Genomic DNA, 22,023 nt, shown 5'->3' with positions numbered 1-22,023 from the left:
CTTCATGCCACGAATCTAAACCGTCATGGATAAAACAGGAGGGTGCCGTCACTTTTCATGGATTAATTTCTTCAAGGGATATTGACAGGTTTCTCTCCAAGAAGTAACCAAAATATACACAGCGTTTACATCCCCTTTGGAGCTGTATAAGTACAACCGCCTCCTCTTCAGCTGGAAGACCTCTCCCGCGTGGTTTCAGACTATGATGAAGCAGGTCTTAAGTCTGTACCTTGGAGTTTTGAGAAACGTCCACACGACATCATCGTTTATTCCGAAACAGAGATGGAACCCCAACAGGATATATTACAAGCCTTGACAACATTTAGCTCCACAAAACTAAAAATTAATTTTGAGAAGAGCGAGTTCATTCTGCCCCAGGAGCTATTTCTCGGCCGCATATTTGCAGTCACTACAAAGAGTACAAAGGAAGAGTCTGTGACACGCATTTCACAAGTGGTTAAGCCAAATGACGTACATTCTTTCCGTGTGCTCCTTATAGTCTTGCCGGACACTTTCGAACGTTTATTGAATGACTCCGCTTTGAAGAAAAATGTATCAAGAATCACACAGAAGGGCGCGAATTTTGACTGGACGGAGGAGTATGAGCAAGCATCCCGTGACATGGTTCAAGCCGGCCATTTCATCAGACCCAATCCTCAATTTGCCAGACACGCTCCCGTACGAGCTAACGCTGATCCTCACATCATTCAACAGGAGAACTGCTCTTCCAGCTCAATTCGAAAGACCGCTCTCATGCACAACTTCGTGTGGTGGGCTACTTCAGCTATATACGCTCAGCAAGTCCGAATTAGATTACACGGCAACTGAAAAATCACTGGTAAATTTGAAGGCTGTCGGGCTATTTCGCTCATATTTGGAAGACGTTCTTGCAAGCCGCTCACAAACCACCAAGCTCGGACATGCCTTCTTTACTTGATGCAACCCAAAAGCCGGCTCGAGAGGTGATCAACGAGCTTCAGCAGATTTAGTTCGACATTTTAAATCTTCTTGATACCTCGTTGACCGACCCGAAGGAAAAATCCATCAATGTAACCCTGCTTGGCAGTCAATGTTTTCTAGTGGACCGCTGACTGTGCCTGACTGTACGTCAAGCATGTCTGATTGGCCAACAAGTTACTCTGACCGACAGTCAAACTCCAGTCAGACCCCGCTTGTCGGCTTTCTGATGGTTTCCTGGTGGCAGTCGGCCGCCGCGAAATGCCATCAGGATGTCTTGGTGGTGATTCTGACTGTACATCGATTGTCTCTGACTGTACGTCAGAAAGCTTTGACTTGCAGACAGACGTACGGTCAAAGGACGTAAAGTTCGTTAGGATACCACTATTTCGTCAAATCTATGAATACGATATGACACGCAACCGACCGACAACCTTGATCAGAAGGCCGCGGAAGCGCCGAACACGACACTTCGCACTTCGCCGACTTCGCTTCGCCCACAGAGGCTTCGCCGAGCTTTCATGAACGATCGCTCCCGACTCGGTTTGTTTGCCCGCTTGCTTTAACCTGTCGATCCTGCCCGGGCTCTACAATGTCTTATGTTTTAGTAGAATTTCTACTCGACAAGACCCAGCCTGTTGTGAGTTCCGACGATGTAAGGGACTTGAGCGGTGTAGTTGAAGACGACAGGGTGTACCAGGTCTACTGGGCCGGTGATGCGCGAACAAAAGGATCGTTCTACGACGCGAAAGTACTCTACATGGCAGGTGAGTAGAACTGAAGTACGGCGAGTGATGTACGAGTGCTTTGCATAACATGCTGACGGCTTAACTGCATTTGCAGCCAAAGCATTTTGTATAAAACGAATAGTCAAATCAAGTTTCTCCAACGGGGCGTAGCATAGCGGGGGAGTTCGAAGAAGACGACGAGCTGAATGGCCGCGTTGGAAATGGGCTCCGTAAAGGAAATCTCAACGGCTAAGCCTAGCCGGGAATATTCTGAAACTATTTCTGCTTCTGCCCCCTCTGCACCAAGTACAACGGAATACAAGATTTTACTGCCACCCCTTCCCAACGGTAAGCTGCTCGAAAATTCACTGATTCTTCATGGGGACCCATCAGCCCGGCCATACCGCATCGACGATTTCGGTCCTGCTTTGAAGAAAATCATCAACCCAAATGAGCTAGCTTCGCTTGGGGCCTACCAGTACAATCATGTGTGGCTGCTCACAGTGCGTTCTGCCAAGGAAAAAGAAAGACTGCTGCAGCTCCGAGAGATCCATGTAAAGAACAAAACATGTTTGATAATAGACGGGAGCAAGACTGCGCTGTCCATGAAGGTGCACTGGGTTCCAACTACCGTCCCAGATGCAAACGTGGCCAGCGCGTTCTCTACGTTTGGAAAAATAAAAAGCATCGTTCGAGACAAGTGGCACTACTCCGGCTTCGAGGATGTGGAAACGACCACAAGAATACTATCAATTGAATTGAACGAAGGTGTGACTGCGGACAGCTTGCCGCATCAGCTCAGGATTTTAGGAACAACCGTCCTTGTCTCCGTGCCTGGCAGAGCACCGCAATGTCTGCGATGCAGGCAAGTCGGACACGTCCGAGGCCAGTGCCGTGCTCCCTGGTGTAGCGCATGTCGAAAATTCGGCCATGATCTCGAAGACTGTGTCCCAACGTACGCCAACCGAACGACTGCATCTCTCCAGATTCCTGCAGACTACTTGATGGACGCAGAAGAAACAGCACAAACAGAGGTTTCGGCAGAAGTCAGCACCGCTCACAGGACAGCCTACGTCGAGGCAGCCTCACGGACTGAGAAGTGCGTAGACAGGTCGGCGTCGTCATGCTCTGCAACGAAGGAGACAGTGAGCAATATTGTCATCACCAACTCTTTCAGTGCTCTCGTTCCTGAAGACCAAGCTGAAGAGTCAATGCAACCAGAGGAAGAGGCATCCGAAATGGACGAAACCAGCGACAAAGAAATGCTCGGGAAAAGAAAGGGAGACGAAATTCTGTGCACCACAGATCCTGCCTCAACATCTCAATGGGAGCGGGCAGAGTCAAAGAGGAGAAGGAAGAGGACAGCCTACGTCGAGGCAGCCTCACGGACTGAGAAGTGCGTAGACAGGTCGGCGTCGTCATGCTCTGCAACGAAGGAGACAGTGAGCAATATTGTCATCACCAACTCTTTCAGTGCTCTCGTTCCTGAAGACCAAGCTGAAGAGTCAATGCAACCAGAGGAAGAGGCATCCGAAATGGACGAAACCAGCGACAAAGAAATGCTCGGGAAAAGAAAGGGAGACGAAATTCTGTGCACCACAGATCCTGCCTCAACATCTCAATGGGAGCGGGCAGAGTCAAAGAGGAGAAGGAAGAGGAGAACAAAATCTCTATCTCCCAAATCTCCCATCACCGATCAGGATTCCATCCTGTCCGGCCACGAGGACCCGAAGAGTCAGTAAGAGACGCTTCACTTTGCTCCATCACCTAATACGTTCAATGAATGACGATCCTTATGGTGCTTTTACAATCGGGACTTTTAACGTAGCCAGCCTTATAAGTCAACGCCGTAAGGTATGGCTAAAAGAGATTCTTTATCAACACAAAATTGATATAATATGTCTACAGGAAACCAAAATCTCAACTAGAGAGCAAGAAATTGATCTTGTCACCTACTTCCAGGATACATATTATTGTTATCACGCTCCATCCTCTGGCCTAAGTGCTGGGACCGCTATCTTTCTGCGAAAAGCCTCACGCCACTGCAGTTTCGTTGACTGTGAGCTAGCAGCAGATGGTCGCACAGCTGCCATAGACGTTTTGGTTGGCGAAGAATTAGTCAGAATAGTTTCCATCTACGCACCAAACAACTCTTCGGATCGTTTAACGTTTTTCAAAAGCTTACGTTTAACTTTAGACACCCCAAGTAAAGTTATCTTAGCGGGGGACTTTAATTGCGTACTGTCGCGGAACGATTGCACAATTTCTGGATGGAAAAGTGATGGAAGCATAGTGGAGTTGAAAAACATTCTTCATGACTTCGACCTCAAGGACGCGACAGAAGACGTAAAATGTTTTGATCCCAAATTCACCCATTGGCAAGGTGCTTCTCATGCGCGGCTTGATAGAATTTACATCTCAGGTGAAATCCCCAGTGACAAGATTCAATATACTGCGAATCCCACTCACCTCTCAGACCATGCGCTAGTGTCCATCTCGTTTAAAAGACAGACGGATCGCTCCACACGTAGTTCAGGAATTGAATCTTGGAAGATGAACAACACAATTTTGGAAGATGAGGTATTTCGCGAACAAATTCGTAAAGAGCTAACCGTTCTAGCCGAAAGTGAGCCAATCGACGCTTGCAAATGGGAAGCGTTCAAATCTTATGTGAAAGTGCAAGCGGTCATCCGAAGCTCTGTAGAGAGTGCACGAAAAAAGGCCAAAGAACTAGCTCTCGTAAATGCTTTACGATCCCTCGTCACTGAAGAAGAACGACGCCCAGGCGTATTTATCGAAGATATTAAGAACATAAAAAAACAATTGCAACAGCTTATTGAACAGCGACACTGGGGAGCGCTCATTCGAAGTCGAGAGCTGACACTAGAACACGAGGAACAGCCATCTAAAGTTTTTCACACATTCGAAAGACTACGACGCAAGCGTAATGTTATCACCGCGGTTCATCATAAAGACTCAATAGCATCTACACAATCAGATATATGCGCTGCGTTTGAAAGCTTTTATGGAGACCTATTTGCAAGGACGGAAACCTTGTCGGATATTCCAGAGAAGGTGCTCTCCTTACTCCCTAAGGTTCCAGAAGAAGCGAGAGAAATTATAAACTCTCCCATAACACCGAGAGAGATACAGCGAGTGATAAAAGAGCTCCCTACAAACAAGAGTCCTGGTCCTGATGGCATTGGTGCTGAATTTTATAAAACATTTGCGGATATTGTTGGCGCTTCTCTCGTGCACGTATTTGAAGACATCAGAAAACGAGAGCTCCTGCCACCGTCAATGAGGAAAAGTCACGTAGTATTAATACCCAAAAAACCCCCTAATGAGGGAGCACCAGAAGTATCCGATTTTCGTCCCATCAGCTTACTTTGTACGGATTATAAAATTCTTACAAGAATACTGGCACGACGACTCGAGATAGGACTTCGTCATATCGTTGGAGACCACCAGAGCTACGGCTTCAAAGGTCGTTCCATCACACACAACCTTCACCGGATGCGCATCATGTGCGAAGCTGCTGAACAAGGTTATGCACACCTAGCTGCGCTTCAGCTAGACCTAAGTAAAGCATTCGACAGAGTCGACCGGAAGTTTCTATTTTCCCTTATACGACACTGTGAACTGGGAGATTACATTGAGAAATGGATTTCGATAATTTACACGGACATCACAATGAAACTCGTCATCAATAGGAATGTAGGAACCTCTATTTTTGTGCGCAGATCAGTACGGCAGGGCTGCCCGCTTTCGCCCCTTCTGTTTTCGTTATATTTAGAACCACTCTGCCGCACTGTACTTCACAATACTTCGATCGCTGGATTCCAATTTTCCGAACACGTCCTGAAGTTTCTGGCATATGCCGATGACATTACCTTTGTATGCTCATCTAAGAAAGAAGTGCAGATTGCTCTTGAGCTTGTAGAGAGCTATAGCAAATACTCCGGTTCTTCTTTGAATCGAAAAAAGTCTTGCGGTGCCTGGCTCGGAGACTGGGGAACCAGACCTTCTAAGTTTATGGGTATTCAGTGGTCAGAATCAGTGACGACCTACTTGGGGACCAACTTAGACCTTCGTGGAGGTGCGGCGTCCTTATGGAAGAAACGCATCGGAGCACAAGGAGCGAAGCTATTTCCATGGAAATCCCGGCACATTTCTTTTTTTACAAGAAGCTACCTGTGCAACGCCATATCATATCCAGCCATCCTCTATTCTGCGCAAGTGATGCCCTTCTCCACTGCCACGGCAGACAAAGTTCAGCGTTCCTGGGCTGTTTTTATATGGAAATCGTCCATGGAACGAATGCGACGTCAAAACCTCTTTCTAAGTCTTGCAAAAGGAGGCTTAGGTCTCATCAATGTCGGCCTAAAGCTCGTCATTCATCGTTTCCTCTTCTTCCGAGATCAGCAAGACCCCTTCATACTGTCTGCATTTCACCACCTCGGTGCGTCGCAACTTATGGCATGGCAAGTCACCACTGCTACCCCTACACCCTTTTCTCGAGTGCTTTTCTTTTACAAAGAAATCGCCCAGTCAATCCGCCTGCTGCAAAACACTTTTTCGTGGGACTTTCTTCTGAAAAGCAACCGTAAGCAACTCCTCCGCTTTACAGACCCTTGAAAAACCAGCCAACCGACAATGACGTATTTAATCGTCTAAAACGTTTGCCCGTCGCCACATCATCGAAAGACTTCTTTTTCAAGTTCCACACGGAAGTGCTTCCCGTCAAAGTGTGGCAGCAGGCCAAGGGTTTCTTCGTGCCATGGTCACACAATTGTGATTTATGTGGTAAAGAAGAAACACTCGAGCATGTGTTTATTTTTTGTTCCAATGCAGAAATATTTTGGGCCGAACTACAGTCTTTCTTTGATCTGGACTTGCAAATTAGTTGGTGTACCTTGAAATTCCTACGGCGGCACGACCAAAGGACGCTGACTGACCTGACTGAGATAATCATGGTTTTAGGCCTACATTCGCTATGGCGGTCAAGAATAGACATGACAGAGTGCACACTCAACCCTAAACCTGCGTGGCGACACTTTGCTAGCAAATTGGAGTGGACTATTAGAATTTTAGAACCAGTAGAAATAGAAAAAGATCTGAGAGACACTCTGGTGAAAGGTCAGAAGGTAGCACTAAATTTTCATGCCTCAGGAAGACTATCCGTCGCCTTCGCATATGCCTCACTCTAATACACTTTTAACATCTTTGAGTGTAATCTACATTCAGAGGCGAGTTTACTATACTCTTTAACAATGTTGTAGCCTTTAACTGATTTACTTTGCACCTGGGTCATTTAATGCAATGTCTAACATATGTAACGTTCTTTTTCTGCTCTAACATATGTATATACCTCATTTCCTTCATTCTTGCTACTTATGTTTTAACATGTAAATAAACAACTGCTTTGAAAAAAAAAAAAAAGGGGCGTAGCATAGCGGTTAGGGTGTCCGATTCGTACGCATGTGGTCGCGGGTTCGATGCGCGGTGGTGCTGCTTTTTTTTTTTTTTTCTCGAACTTTTTGTTTTATCGAGGCATTTGGCGATATTTATGAGTGCGTATAGCTTTACTCTTATATAAATGCTGCCCTTGTTGATGAAATTCCCCTGGCAGTGGCAGTGAGACGTCATCTGATGGACCATCAGATGACGTCTGATGGTCCATCACGTTCCACCAAGGCTGCTGACTGGCAGTCAGTGTCCCAAATTACGTAGCTTGATGGAATTTTCAATAGGGGACGCAGACCATCTATCAAAACATCTTGTTCCCCTTAAGGTCGACTACCATAAAAAAGTAAACCAAGCAAAGCTATAAAAGGCACTGAACATTTGTCATTTACCGCTGACATGTTCCAAGTCCTTCCTTCAATGATTCTTACCATTGTACAAAAAAACCATGACAGCCCAAAATCAGGGGGACATGATCGCTTCTGGCAAACCTACAAAAAGCTCATCAAGAGGTTCAATTGGCCAAAAATGAAGCAGGATTCAAATCAATACAGTCAGTCTTGTCACAAATGTCAATTTCACAGGGCTACGTTCAAGCAAGCCAAAGACGGAGTGACACTTGAAGAGCCTTTTGAAATGGCTTAGTTGGATTTCGCAGAGTTGAAAAAAAAGTGTGAGGAAGTCAGAAAGACGTAAGCCTTTCTTCTCTGCATCGATTAAGGCACTAGAATGGTGGCCGCCAGAATAGGGAGAGTAGACGCGAACAACGTAATATCTCTTCCACACCGCGAAATGTTGAAGTTAAGGATACAAATTCTGAGAATGAACCAGCCTTCCGAATCAAGAAGCTCGAGCAGTGGGCACGACAACAAGGTATCTCGCTCAAGTCCTTGCCCCGTATCATCCAGCAGCCAACGGTTTGGCCCAGCGAGCGATTCGAGAGATCAAGCAATACGTCAGTATATCCCTATGTTTTTATCGAGGCTGGAAGTGCTGCCTTGAAACGGCTGCGTTTCACCATAATAGATAATAAACAAAGTCATGGGATGTAGCCCGACTTTTGTGGCCGCAGGATAGGTTTCCTTTCCACCGGTCGATCTCAAGCTGAGTTTAACAGAGCAATTACTACTCAAGGAAGCACCAAAAACAGACGCTGAAAAACAAAGGTACCGAAATACCATAAAGCAAAATTTTAATAGAAGACCCCATAACAGCTCAATACAAAACCTTACGAGCTTGTTCTTGTGCGAAAAGGAACCCTGAGTCTTGTGCGAATTTCTGTGGGCCGTAGGGTATAGTGGAGAAGATTTTGTATCTGGGCCCCAACGAGACGATGGAGACAGCTTCAATTGGAAACGTTTTTCAGTCCAAGAAGGGGTAACTTCTCAAGTTCAGAGAAGTGAAGTGACTTGAGATGTAAAAAAAAAAGACGACAAATAAAACAGAAGAAAAGACTACAAAAAGCGGACGGCGGTAGAATAAATGAGCGAATGATAAGATATGTGGTAATAATTTGGTAGATACCTACGTTCACTGGGTCAAAGCGTCCTACTGTACGAAATGTCCAAAGAGACAAAATATAAATTGAGTCAACCCTTCGATCGAGAGAAAATGTTCAGACAAAATGTTCGTCAAGTCAGAACGCCCAACATGCCACACAATACATTACGCGTGTCATAATGCCCATCAACACAAAATGCCCAAGAATGACAAAACGTCTATCAAGACAAATTGCACAAAAAGACAAAATGTCCGTCAAGTCAAAATGTTCCACCAGGTCAAGACATCCCACGATACAAAAGGTCCATCGAGTCAAAATGTCCGTCCAGCTCAAAACCGAGAGAATAGTATATGAATCGAGACAATGCGTCCGCTATTAGATATTTTCACCGGCGAAACATTTCATCTCGTTGGACACATTGAAATGCAATCAGCCCCTATATGGTAAAACTGAAAGTCGAGGGTTGTGTGCCAGACTTGCCTATACCTTAAAAAAGGGTTCCAAGCTAAACCAATGCGCACTATGCTATATACAGAGTTCCGTATTTTCGGAGTTTAATTTTCTTCAAGTTACGGAGGGGGGCGAGTTTTGAGAGGGGGGGGGGGGATTTTCCCCTTGGAAATTCGGTGTCTCTCGGTGTCTATTTCAGTGTCGGACAAAAAATCCGCGTCTATCGCGGCCTATGTTGAAGGTAAGAGGACACGGTCGTGGGATATTCTAACCTTCATGAAATATGTGCGTGACACAAATACTTAGTGGAAGACGACACGGTAAAAGCAGACCAGGGTTGTGGTTTCCGAGTAGCAGTCTAGCGGACAGATCAGTGTGGGCTGCGCTATCTGTCAACATAAATTGATAAATATTTATTTCATGAAAGATTTTTTTATATATTTAAGGACAGCTCTAAGTCTGGTTTTTTTTCGGTTCTGCCAGAATTTTATAAGACCGGCTCGAACTTTCCAAGATTTACTGGAAAGTTGATGATTACGTCGGACAATTACGTTCGATGGAATCGTCGAAAATGTTGATCTACTGCGGCGGTCCACCCAGCCATCTTGTCCGCTACATATTAGTCCGCCACATTTTCGAAATTTCGTTCCGATAGGCAGACCTTTGGCTCTCTATCTCTATCCTTGTGTACAACTTCTCTTTTATTCCACCAAGCAATAAGCGACTAGTAAAATTCCAATAAAAATCATTTATTCCAGCCCAAAACTAATTTCATAATCCATTTAAAGGACCAAGTACAGCATTTGCTTTCAGCAGGTGAGAATAGTCCTCTTAGTGTCCCCTACCCCTAATCTCCGACGGGAGTCACGTTGGGGCATGCGGAACAGTGGAGAGGATATAGTAAAGAAGGAGGCGGGCAGAGGTGGAAAGCGCAAAACGCGTTTCGGTGTGCCAACCAGAATTTCGCAGTTGAATTAAAGCCATACTGGCACATTTCAAACGGGACTCACTCCAGCAGCGGCACCTTGACGAACAGGCAGGCGAAGTAGGCCAGGGTGCAGAGGATGACCCGGAAGGCGTCCATCCACAAGACACGCAGCAGGGCCACCGTGAAGTCGAGCCGGCGCCGGACGTTCTTGCTGCACGAAATTCAGGTTGGTTTTGGTCTCAAACGGGTTCGTTAAAAGGCAGGAAATCTATGGTCACTGGCAGAATGAGAAAGGCGGGGAATGTCTCTCGGATGTCCGGCCTCTGTCACGCGCTCGTTGCCTGTCCAGGTGATTTGATTGCGCGTGCACGCTCGTGACACTGAAATGTTTTCAATGGTAGAACGCTCGCGCTACAGGCGGGACTATTTTTTTTATTTTATTTACAGAGTACCTACATCGCCTCGAGGGCATTATTGTAGGAGGGGCAGGAAATAACACCCATACATAAAAACACAAAGTGATCACTTGTCCACGCAGATTATATATACAGCCGAGAAAAAAATACACTGTTGTCCAAGGTGCTCACCACATCATCAGGCAGCAAGTTCCACTCTCTAATTGTCTTTACAAAAAAAGAATTGCAGAAGCTGTTTGTTTTATAGGAATATTCAAGAACTTTTCTAGAGTTATCACACCTAGCTGAAACATACGTTGGCCCCAAAAGATACTCATTCTTATTAATACCAGTATTATTATAATAAATGCGATGGAAAAACTTCAATCTTAATTTTTGCCTTCGAATGCTCAAGGGCTCCCATCCCAGCATGGTTTTAACCTCTGTCCTACTAGCGTATGGATCGTAGTTGTTACTAACAAATCGCGCTGCTTGATTTTGAAGTTTCTCTAATCTATCGATCAGATACTGCTGGTAGGGGTCCCATATAACGCATGCATAATCAAGCATTGATTTTACGTGCAAGAAGTAAAGAGTTTCTTTTACGTCTCGGGACGCGTGTTTGAAATTTCTACGGATAAAAGACAACATTTTACTGGCCTTATTAATTGTGTAGTCAATATGTTTATTCCATTTAAGTGATTGGTGAAAATAAACGCCAAGATATTTACATTCAGAGACATTACCGATTGTCAGGTTTTTGATAGTATAACTTGTAAGAAATTTAGAGACGTTTCTAGCAAAATTAACAAGGTTACATTTTCCAATATTTAGGCTCATGTTCCATTGGATACACCAGTAAGCTACCTTATCTAGATCGCTCTGTAGGATCTCGATGTCTCTCGTCGAATTTATTTCCCTGTAAATAACGGAATCATCAGCAAAAAGTTTTATTGTCGACTGAATATTTTGTACAATGTCGTTAACGTAAATTAAAAACAGTAACGGTCCAAGAACACTACCCTGGGGGACCCCTGAAGTCACGGAAACGACTAAGGATTTACTTCCAGTAAGACAACACATTGCTCACGGTCACTTAAGTAATTTCGTATGCAATTTAGTACCTTACTATTAATATTTAAAGAGGCTAGTTTTACCAGTAGAAGGTTGTGTGGTACCGTGTCGATAGCTTTGCTGAAATCTAGAAAGACTGTGTCTACTTGCGTATTTTTGTCATTTGCTTTTAATAGTTAATGCTGAAACTCTGCTAACTGCGTGTTGCATGAAAATCCACTCCGAAAGCCATGCTGGGATGGAGTAAAAAAGTTAAAGCTATCAAGATATTTGAACATTGCACTATATAAAATATGCTCAAAAAGCTTAGAGCAAACTGACGTTCGTGATATAGGCCTATAATTTTCTACAAGTTTCTTATCTACGGATTTAAAAACAGGAATCACATTCGCCGTTTTCCAATCTATTGGGACCAACCCTGTCTCAAGTATCGTTTTAAATATAATTGACAAGTACTGTCATACAATCTCGGAACACTTAATGAGAATAACAGGTGATATACCACCTGGGCCAGCAGCCTTTGACTGATCTAGGCCGCGCAAAACCCTATTGAAAATTCTCATTTGTATGAGAAAGTTCTGTGTCCAATAAACACATATGAATCATACAAGATATATAAGAACATATAAGAACCTTGTAAGAACCATATAAGAGCTATATAAGAACTATATAAGATATATGAGAACATACAAGCACCATATACGAAAGTGTTGGGAAGTTTCTTATAAGTTTCTTCTGGGGTTCTTATATGTCTTATATAATTCTGATATAGTTCTCATGTAATTCTTATATGGTTCTTATATGTTCTTATATCTCTTGTATGATTCATATGTGTTTATTGAACACAAGAAATTTCTCATACAAATGATTTTTTTTACTAGGGAAGGGAGGCAATACCATGAACATCAATATCAATATCCGCCATCATGCCAGTAAAACAACTATTCGGTGACTCCACCACATACCCAGAGAGTCCCGGAGAAAATACCGATTTAAAGTAGAAATTGAAGCATTCTGCCTTCTCCACATTTTCTTTTAACATTTGGCCGTCAACATTAAGAACTGGGATAGAAATATCGTCTTTCCTGCATGTCTTCACATATTTCCAGAATACCTTTGGGTTACGTTTGAGATCGCAGTTTAGCCTGGTAAAAAATGTCTGCTTAGCTAACTTCATTGTTACTTTTAATTGATTATTAATATATTTTAATCCTTGCAAATTAAGGACAGAGTTATCTTTACAACGTTTTTTGTAGCCCGCCTTGCTTTCCCCAGTAGTTTCCGTATTTCGGCATTAAACCAAGGTTTTTGTTTACGCCTTTGCCGCAAAGTTCTTGAAGGTACAAAAGCCCCAACTAACTCCAATATTTTATTGCGAAACAAACTCCAAATCTCCTCTGTTGTACAAGACTCAGATAAACATGAAAAAGTTAAAAATATGTCTGTAATGCATTATTGATGGCGTCAAAATTAGATGAGTACTCTGCGTGGCTCTTGTTTCTGTTCAGATACGCCTGATACATTCAACTCAGTAACAACATCGTGATCACTTATTCCAGGGTACACCTGGGCGCCAGAAACGATATCTGTGTCATTGCATAAGACGAGATCTAAAACTACCGTCAGTCGAGTCGGCTCCATGACATATTGAATCAGACCAAATGTATCTATCAATTCTGTGAACATAGAATAAACACGCGATTTGTTTCCTGCCGTCGTCCCAGTTAACCACGAAAAGTCTGGCAAATTAAAATCGCCTCCCAGAAAGACGGTGTCTGGTATCACTGATAACATATCTGAGATTAAAGAAATGCTTGTTTCATTTCCGTCTGGCGGACGGTAGATAGTTCCAAACACCACAGTGTTCCCTTTGGGAAAACGAACGCGACACCACACCGACTCAGAGTCATTCTCAAATGTAACTGCACAGCTACTCCACCAAGACGAAACCAGCAAAAAGACTCCTCCTCCGTGTCGATGTCTGTCTTTACGATATACCGTAAATCCCGGCGGAAAAGCCTCAGTGTCAGAGACCGTATCGGCCAACCAAGATTCGGTCCCCATAACAATCTGTGGATTCAAAGTCATTATTAAAGATGCAAGCTCATCAACTTTATTCATGATGCTACGGCAGTTCACAACCGGAACCGTAGGTTTCTCTGGCATATCAACAATGTCATCTTTGCTTGGTCTGTTGATAGGAGGTAGGTGTCATCATTCTGCTACGATCTCGGAATTAGTCGGACGACGCAGGACTGGTTGACACGTGTCGCTGTCCCAGATAAACGTCTGCCCATTTATTACTAACTTATCATAGTTCAAATAGACCCGGTTTTCTTTATTTTGCTTTTTCTCTTTTGCGTAGTTCCAGAGTTGCCGCCGTTTTTCTTGAACTAGGGGACTGAAGTCTTCCGAGACGCTAATTGGGGTATTTTTAAACCTAAATGCATTTCGCCTCACATTTTCTCTGGCTTTCCAGCCAGCAAATGCGCAACGATAGGCCGATTTTTTTCATCTTTAAATGCTCCCACGCGGTGGGCTCTTTCGATCTCAACATTGTCGATAGATAACGTTTCTTTACAGATGTCCCTTATTAGTTTCTCAGATTCTTCTCATGTCTCTTTTCTGGAGTTGTCGGGAACACCAAAAAATACCAAGTTTGATCGTCGACTTCTATTTTCAAGGTCGTCTAATTTGGCTTCAACTTTAAACTCACTTTCTTCAACATGTGCCACGCGTCTTTCTAGTACCTTTGTCTTTGAAATTACGCCATCAATCTTAATCTCAAGATCAGCTTGCCTTTTTTCTATGCCTGTTAGCTTTGCCAAAACAGTTGCTTGTCCAGACTGCAATTCTAAGAGTATGCTTTCAATTTTTCCCAACTGTTCAGTTTCAGCCTTAGACATGGGACCGGGGTTTGATTCTAAGTCCCCTGCCAAGAGGAGCAATGCTTCCGTGAACAAAAGACAGGAGTCGAAGAACAGGAATGTTAACTCATCAATCACCCCGACACCAAAAAGATAACCTCCCCGCCATTTTTGTTTTGTCTGTGCATCATTTCCATACTTACAACCCCTCAGCCCAACGTGCGATCTCCTCCGACCAGCACGCGCATGCTTGTCGCCTCAGAAAGTGGCCAAGTGAGTGGGCTGAGGAGTTGTAAATATTGGAATGGTCTTAGAGCGTTAATAAATATAGAATTTTTTTTTTTCACGTTTTTTTCTGAATTCGGGAGACTTGAGCCCGGGGCTTTACATAGTTTGGATAAATTGGGATTCCAGATGCAATGGAGATTTTTCTGCTACCGGGTTCAGCGTTAAGAAGGTTCACAGTTGTCGTTTCTTCTGTGTGATTAACTTTGGTCTCGGTAACAGAGGTCTCGTGCCGAGAAGATTTTGCAACAGGTTGCTGAGGATCACTGTCGACCTTGCTGGATGTTCAAAATAGCGTGTAGCGCGGACGTCCCATAGGAGTGCAATGTTGTCTTGCATCTAACATCCCAGTTGCGAGGACGCCGCCATGGACGTCGCGGTCACGGCGGCCGCGCTTCTGGCACTCAAAGAAATGCCTGCGCGTCTACTTAGCGGCAAAACACTCAAAGAGACAATCTCTGTGATCTACAAAATGATCTCAGCGAATGATGAGCCGGAACATCCGTTTAGACCTAAAAATGAGGTCTGCTCTGTGGCTTTACGCAATGCAAGCATGACGCTTTGCATTGCGTAATGCCACAGCGCAGACTTAGTTTTGAGGTCTCAACGGATGTTCCGTCTCATCAATCGCTGAGCTCATTTTGTAGATCGCAAAAATTGGCTCTTCGAATGTTTTGCCGGTAAGTAGACGCGCAGGCATTTCTTAGAGTGTGGAGCCGGCTTTACAGAGGGAAGCTGAAGGAAAGGAGGATGCCAGAGCGTGCCGTGACGTCAGAGCTATCAGCACTGACGTCACGGCGCGCTCCATAGTATCAATTGTGACGTCAGCTCTGACGTCACGGCGCGCTCATAGAAAGACAATGAGTAGAGAGCGATATAGGAAATCTCCTTTTCACCTTCATTTTCGCTCTGTATTCCACACATGGCACCGGATTAGAACGCGGCTTGTCTTGGCTTCGGCCCTCTCACAACTTTTAGCGCCTCGTGAGAACAACGGCAAGCGTTTCGGGTCAAGTTTGAAAGTGCCCACGATATTTCCGAATAAACACGCGAATGCGCTCTCAAAACGAAAAAACAAAAAAAAAAAAGCAGTTTGGGTTCGGCGCTTGCGCAGTGCTGATGACGCTATTTTTTATATATAGATATATAGACTTAAAGGACCTTGGCAACGATATTCAATTGGAATGTTTTTCTCTCTACACGAGCTTACTGGCACACCTGGGACTCAAGGATACCCACACGCAACGCCACTGGCGAAGAAACTCCTTTGTTGCGGTGTAATTACAAGGACAAAAGCGATCATTTTCATTCAATCTGTCCTTTGCAAAATTTGATGACGTAACGTGGGGATCGCAGTATACACCCAAGTGACGATATTTGAATGCGGTTCATAGATTGGACCCAAGCATTGCGTGGGCACTCGACTTGGGCTCGTGATAATTGCTAGCTCGAGAAGCATTCGGGTAGTGACCCGTGTCCAATCGCTGCAACGACGACAATAGCCGAGCCATAACAATGTGTGGAACTCAGCGCGTGTCCTGCGCTTTGCCAACCCCAGCGCGTGGCTATGATCAACACTGGCGGCATATAATCAGCTCCAGATCCCGTGGCCGCTTGTTCTGGCTGTGAGTTGAGGGGGTGAACGCTGCTCGATTTTCTTAAATGTTTTTCTGAGACTTCTATTGCGTGGGGTGAAGAACGAACGCGTGTTTCATAGGTCATTAACGTTAGGGATCCGTTTTAAGCGGTATTTGCGCAAAGTACAAAAATTGTTGCATCGCTCCTTTAAGGCAGCGAAGAGGAGGCAACTCGGTCGGCTGCTCGTAAGCGCGGCTGAGGGCGAAAAAGGTAACTTTGGGAAGGCCGTCGAATTATACCGAACGATATTGGGCACGAGCTCCGCGTCAGAGTGCATTAGGGCACTCGGAGACTCGAGCTCGTGATCGGATTCAATGATCGCGGACGGCAGGACGTTTCACGGTTGCGGAAATTCTGCATAAGATGGCATGTATCACGGGTCGAAGCAAACATGACTGCCCAGTGGGTACACGCAAAGCGCTTGGGTGCTTCTTATCCCAAAACTCCCCAGGACCGTGGTCACACCGCTAATACCTCCTAGAAAACACAGTATACAAGACACTATTTAAGGCGTGTATTTTTGTACGATGGTCCCGTAACATTGGTGGTACAAAAACTGTCTGAAGCCATGCTCGAATCATGCATAAAGCAAACATGCTTAGAACGTGCTCCATGCACTTCAGCAGATATGTTCGTCATCCTGTCAGCAACAAACACCGCGTTTTCTTTCTATTTGTTCTTTTGTACCGTGTAGGACCAACGTGACTCCGGTTTAGTACGACTGGAAAACTTCTTGCTTGCATGCGTATGAATATGAAAGAGTTTTATGTGTTTTTTTACCTCAATAACGAGTGCAGTCTGTCTACGATGTCTCGGCAGCGCAGGGTACCACGATGTCGAGGCAGGTATTCGTCCGACGGTTTGCCTCCCTTTATGGTGACCTTAAAAAGCCTGAAAATGTGTCCACAGAGAGCGATTTGGTAGATGAGAAGTATGGGAAATTCTTAACACTATACCGCATGCAGGAAAGCATCGCCAAGGGCGCATGCGAGGAATATATAGAGCGCCGAGAATGTGATGCTCGAGATTTAAAATAATAGGAACAGATAGCCCCAGGCTAGTACTGAAAAGGGGACGTCTCTAACGGCTGCTCATCAGCGCGACTGGTAGTCAAAAAGGTTAACTTTGGGCAGGTCTTCCCATCAAACGATTGCACACGAGCGCAGCCATAGAGTTTGGTAGGGCACACGTTCGCCCGGGCGGACGTTCGAACTCGAGATCGAGTCCAATAACTGCGGCTCCGGGCGACCTTAAAGTTTCATAAAATTGAATTCTCCGTAAAATGGGGCTAAATATAGAAACCATGCTTAATTCACCAGTCGGCAAACGAAAATTGTCAATCAACGCTACTTTCGTCTTCTTTTTTTTTCATATCCTTAATTTTTGTGTTTTCCCATCCGTTTTGTCATTGCTTGCCCGTATATCACTTCTTTGACGACAAACTGAAAAAAAAAAACAAAAAAAACAAGAGGACAGGAAGACAACATTAGTAATGAGGCACCCACAAATAAAGTAGCCAACATCTCCAAAAATATAAGCATTTATTAAAGTAGGGAGAGACACACGACGCTGTGTATATGTCTTGGCCCTCACATTTGGTCCTCCTTTTGTGTTTCTCGCTGTTTGTCGTCAAAGTTCACGCCACAAACAACTTCGCCAAATTCGTGCCTTGCTGTTGACTTTCTTTTTTAATTCCTTTAGTTCCTCGGAGAAGTTGAAATGGTCTCCAAAGACAGCCTCTTGTGTATAGTCCTACGTGAGTTCTCGGACTCGTCCTTCACTTCAGCACTAATCACTCATCACAACCTGTCTACACTTTCCTGATCATTCATACCTGGTGACGAATTCCCACAACTGGGACGTGAAGTTAGCTTGCAAGGTCGCGTTAATGAACAGCAATTAAAAAGTGGCGCAAAGAATTATGGTATGGCCACCGTTTAAAAAAAAATATTTATTTATGGCAATAGGTACTTTTCAAAAGTTTATCAAGCAACATTGGTGGTCGCCATTTCTTTGGCACGAAGCCTGCGATTACGTGCCCAAACAATGACGGACTATGAGAATTGGCGCAGCAGTTCGATGGCACTCTATTTTCAAAAGCGTCCGTTGTGAACGGACATACATAAGGCAGGCTCCGAACCTGCCTAAACTGTTCTGTCCCTTGGAGCGGGAAATTTGGCTATAACAGCAGGTCCCACTGTGTATATTGGAATTTCGAAGTACTTACGGTATGAGAAGCACACAGCAGAGTCTAGCGAAGGTCGACATGTTGTCTTCATCGCGGTCCAGAAACTTGGCCTGCAACAAGAAACACACTACAGTACGCAAAAAAGAAATGTGCATGGTGATTGTAATCTATGCAGGCGTCGAGAAATGCCTCCATTCTCTGTGCGAAAAAAATTCAGTTTTCCCCCAGTCAGAGTTTATATACATACATAAATTTAGTGGAGCAGCTGCGTACATCATTAAAGAGACAGTGACAGGGTATTTGCAGTCGCCGAGGTATTTATCTGAACGTGACCTATATGAGTCCAGCTACCCAAAACACAGTTTGCGGCTCGAAATACGTTTTGCTTTCGCCCGAAAACAGCTGGTAGAGGATTGAGCTTTTTCAGTCGCGCTCACTCTTTTATCCATGGTCACGTCGCACTTAAACTGTGTGTGCCACATATATTAAAAGCCGTGTGTCATCAAGCCCCACATTCAATATTAAAAATAGAAAAGAATATTAACTTTATTTTTGTGACCTCCAAAAAGCTGCAAATACGCTGGTCGGAAAAAGGATGTCGCACAGATCAGAGGAAGTACATGCACATGTCACTCCCAATATGGCGGCGCACCGAGGGCTGGACGACGCGATGGCCGCGCACGACGGATCAACGTTGCGATGGACGTGGGGACGCTACTTCGGAACTGTCGTTCGTTGCACCGGCCAATTGATCTTCAAACGGAGAACATTGACCGGAAGGGATATAAATGCGAAATAGTCGCACGACAAACGGTATACGCAAAGGAGGGACTTTAAGCGAACCGTTACCGTATTCCGCGTACCGGACTACCGGAGCCTTTGAAGCATGCTTTTAAGCGCGCGCCCCGCGGTTACGGCGTCACCCGGGCGCGCGCTTAAAAGCATGCTTCAAATGTTCCGGTAGTGCGGTACGCGCAACACAGTTTCGGTTTGCTAAAAGTCCCCTTTGTCATCGTCATCGTCTGCTTCGCACGCCAGAAAAGCGGGGGAAAAAACGCGGTCGGGTGTTGCAACACGACTTCCGGCCATGAGCTTCCGTGCTCGTGTGTCGGTTTCGGTTTCGAGCAGTTGAATTTGATGGATTTATTACAAATATACGTGACTCTGTAGCAAAATATTGATTGGGTATCCTCCTGACACCAGATTAAATCGCCTGGCCAAAAAATAACAAAAAACTTTGGGGTGGTGTTAGTGTCCCCGCAAACACGATCTTTAATCTAAGTTCAGTTAAGCAGTAAACCGGAAGTGTTTTTTTTTTCATCATATGACTAGCAACTTGGACGCATCGTACCAATTTACGCATTTTTTTCAGGTACCTACTTCGTCATCTGACATGACAGAAGAAAAAATAAAACAAAATAAAATAACATTAAAACTTTTTTTTTTTACGTTTAATGTTGCGCTTGCTATTGCACGATCGAGGATCACGAGACCCCGAGGCGTTATCAAAGGTAGAAAGCTCGCGCTGAAGGCGGGACAACTGAAACCCCTCCCTGCCGTTCTCATAGAACTCATTGAAAGTACTGACATGAGCGTTAACTCTTTTGGAGCCCGCCAATACCGCTTTGGAACTCAAAAGCCAAAAAACGCCGATGTTAGTTTCGCGCAATGGCGTCCCGCTGTGTACCCTACGTCTAAGGTACACTGCAAGCACCACTGTGTTCCGCACTCTACTCTACGCAGTGTATATCCTACCTTAAAGAAGCGCTGCAACGATTTTCGGTCTTCGTTCAATTAACTGCGGGAAGAAAGTTTTGTCACGTACGAAACGAAGAACAGAATACCGTACTTTCTCTCGCGCGCTAGTTTTATATTAAAATTTAAACAAAAAAAAACTCGAAGGTCAAAGTGACTTTCGATTCCCACGTCGTCTTTCGAGTGACGCACCTTGGGGAACCACTCCGGCTCTCGTTGGGTTCTCTCTTCGGAAACCCCAGCCGCCTGCTCCGCGATTGTCAACTTTTCAAGAATTATCAGCGTCGAATGTCGCGGCGAGCGATCGACAGAAAAGACGGTTCTCCACAGGGCTGACGGCGATTTTTGCCGCGAGGGGGGGAGGAGGACAGGTTTTGCTGACTTCTGCATGAGCCCCAGAAGACGTGTCACCGTAACTGCCGTAACCGCCACACCCGGCTACAGATCGGCAAATAAATATTTGTTTCCTTCGCGATTACGCAACGGAATAGCATTTTCCCGCGGCCAAGTGAAGCGTCTTTTTTTATTGTGTTTAGATAAACAATATAAAACACGCAAAGTGATCATTCCTTCCACATTACAATCGTTGCAGTAGCCCTTTAAGCCGCAGTCCCATTGCTCGTGCATCATACAGCAGACACGGTGTTCCCTGCACTCATCATTACAGAATGCAGAGCACAAGTTCGTCTGCTACTTTTGCATGGGTTGTGGTGACGTCAGAACTCCGAGCTCTGAGTGGCTCTGATTGAAGGATAGTGGGTATAAGGCAGCTTGCTTTGAGGTGTACCCACTATCCTTCGATCAGAGCCAATCAAAGCTCGGCGTCTTGCTGACGTCACCACAACCTCTGCAAAAGAAGCAGACGAACTTGCGTTCAGCCTTTTCAGCGGACACGCCTAAAGCCTGTTCCAAGCGTGTTTGCTTTTACATAAGTATGCTTGAAACACGTCTGCAGTGCTTGAAACACGTCTGCAGAAGGTTGTTTTTTTACTATGACCAGTGTGGCAGGATACACGTAAGAAACAAGCCCCAGACGGTGTCGGCCGACTGCCTTTTGTGTGATGTGTACCTACCATAGCATAGCGTGACCGCGGCTAACTGTGTGTGTGTAGGGGGGGGGGGGTACGTCACCTTGCGCGACTTGGACGACCTCCTGAGGACGGTGTCTTGGAGCCCGGCACCCAGGAAACATCCGCACATCAGGACAGCCACGGCCGTGATTACGACGACCTGCGAGTCCTCGAGCGGCGTGGACCATACAATGGCATCCTGAAAGTATACGTGAGAAGAATGACCGGGTTAGCTCGATACCACCCGGAAGAGAAGGCCTGTGCGCATGGGCGTCCGCAGAACTTTTTCCATGGGGGTACATACTTATCCCCCCCCCCCCTACTCCCATCCCAGACTGTTGACGATGTTGGATATTTTCAGCAGGTTTCCACGTCACTCTCTACCTGCTTTCACGGCCGCACCCTAGATTTGGGGCTACAAACCTAGGGAGGATAGAAGGGTAGGAGAATGCATGACGCCAGCCGCGTAGCCTCCACAAGCCATGCTCCCTTGACGCCTCGCCTCTTTCTCATTTTCCTCCTTACTCTCCTCACTTATCAGGCCAACGTGACCACATCACGTGACCGTAGCTAGCCTTCGTCTAGCCTTCGGTCTGGTAAAACATACCGGACGGAGCGCGCGCAAGCCTGCAAGGAATCCTTCTACAATCAACCATCCATCTCACACGTGACATGTCACGCGCACCAATTGCCAGAGAGATTTACGGTCACGTTGGCCACA

General features: G+C 45.2%; 1 protein-coding gene across 1 annotated transcript in view; it reads right to left on the bottom strand.

The window, feature by feature from the left end:
- Positions 1 to 21,484, bottom strand: part of LOC120841451 (ATP-binding cassette sub-family C member 2) — a 67,842-nt gene extending 46,358 nt beyond the window's left edge. The window contains exons 1-4 of the mRNA XM_042286713.1: positions 21,364 to 21,484; positions 18,517 to 18,587; positions 17,070 to 17,180; positions 10,113 to 10,241 (exon numbers count right to left, since the gene is read on the bottom strand). Coding sequence (XP_042142647.1) covers positions 10,113 to 10,241; positions 17,070 to 17,180; positions 18,517 to 18,587; positions 21,364 to 21,432 — 380 coding nt within the window. The 5' untranslated portion in view covers positions 21,433 to 21,484. The remainder of the gene's footprint in view (positions 1 to 10,112; positions 10,242 to 17,069; positions 17,181 to 18,516; positions 18,588 to 21,363) is intronic.
- Between the last annotated feature and the right edge of the window lie 539 nt (positions 21,485 to 22,023).

Source organism: Ixodes scapularis, unplaced genomic scaffold (assembly GCF_016920785.2).
Source record: "Ixodes scapularis isolate PalLabHiFi unplaced genomic scaffold, ASM1692078v2 PGA_scaffold8__174_contigs__length_109621045, whole genome shotgun sequence".
Classification (NCBI taxonomy): Eukaryota; Metazoa; Arthropoda; class Arachnida; order Ixodida; family Ixodidae; genus Ixodes; species Ixodes scapularis.
The sequence above is the reverse complement of the archived record's forward strand: the minus strand, read 5'-3'. Positions and strand labels throughout refer to the sequence as shown.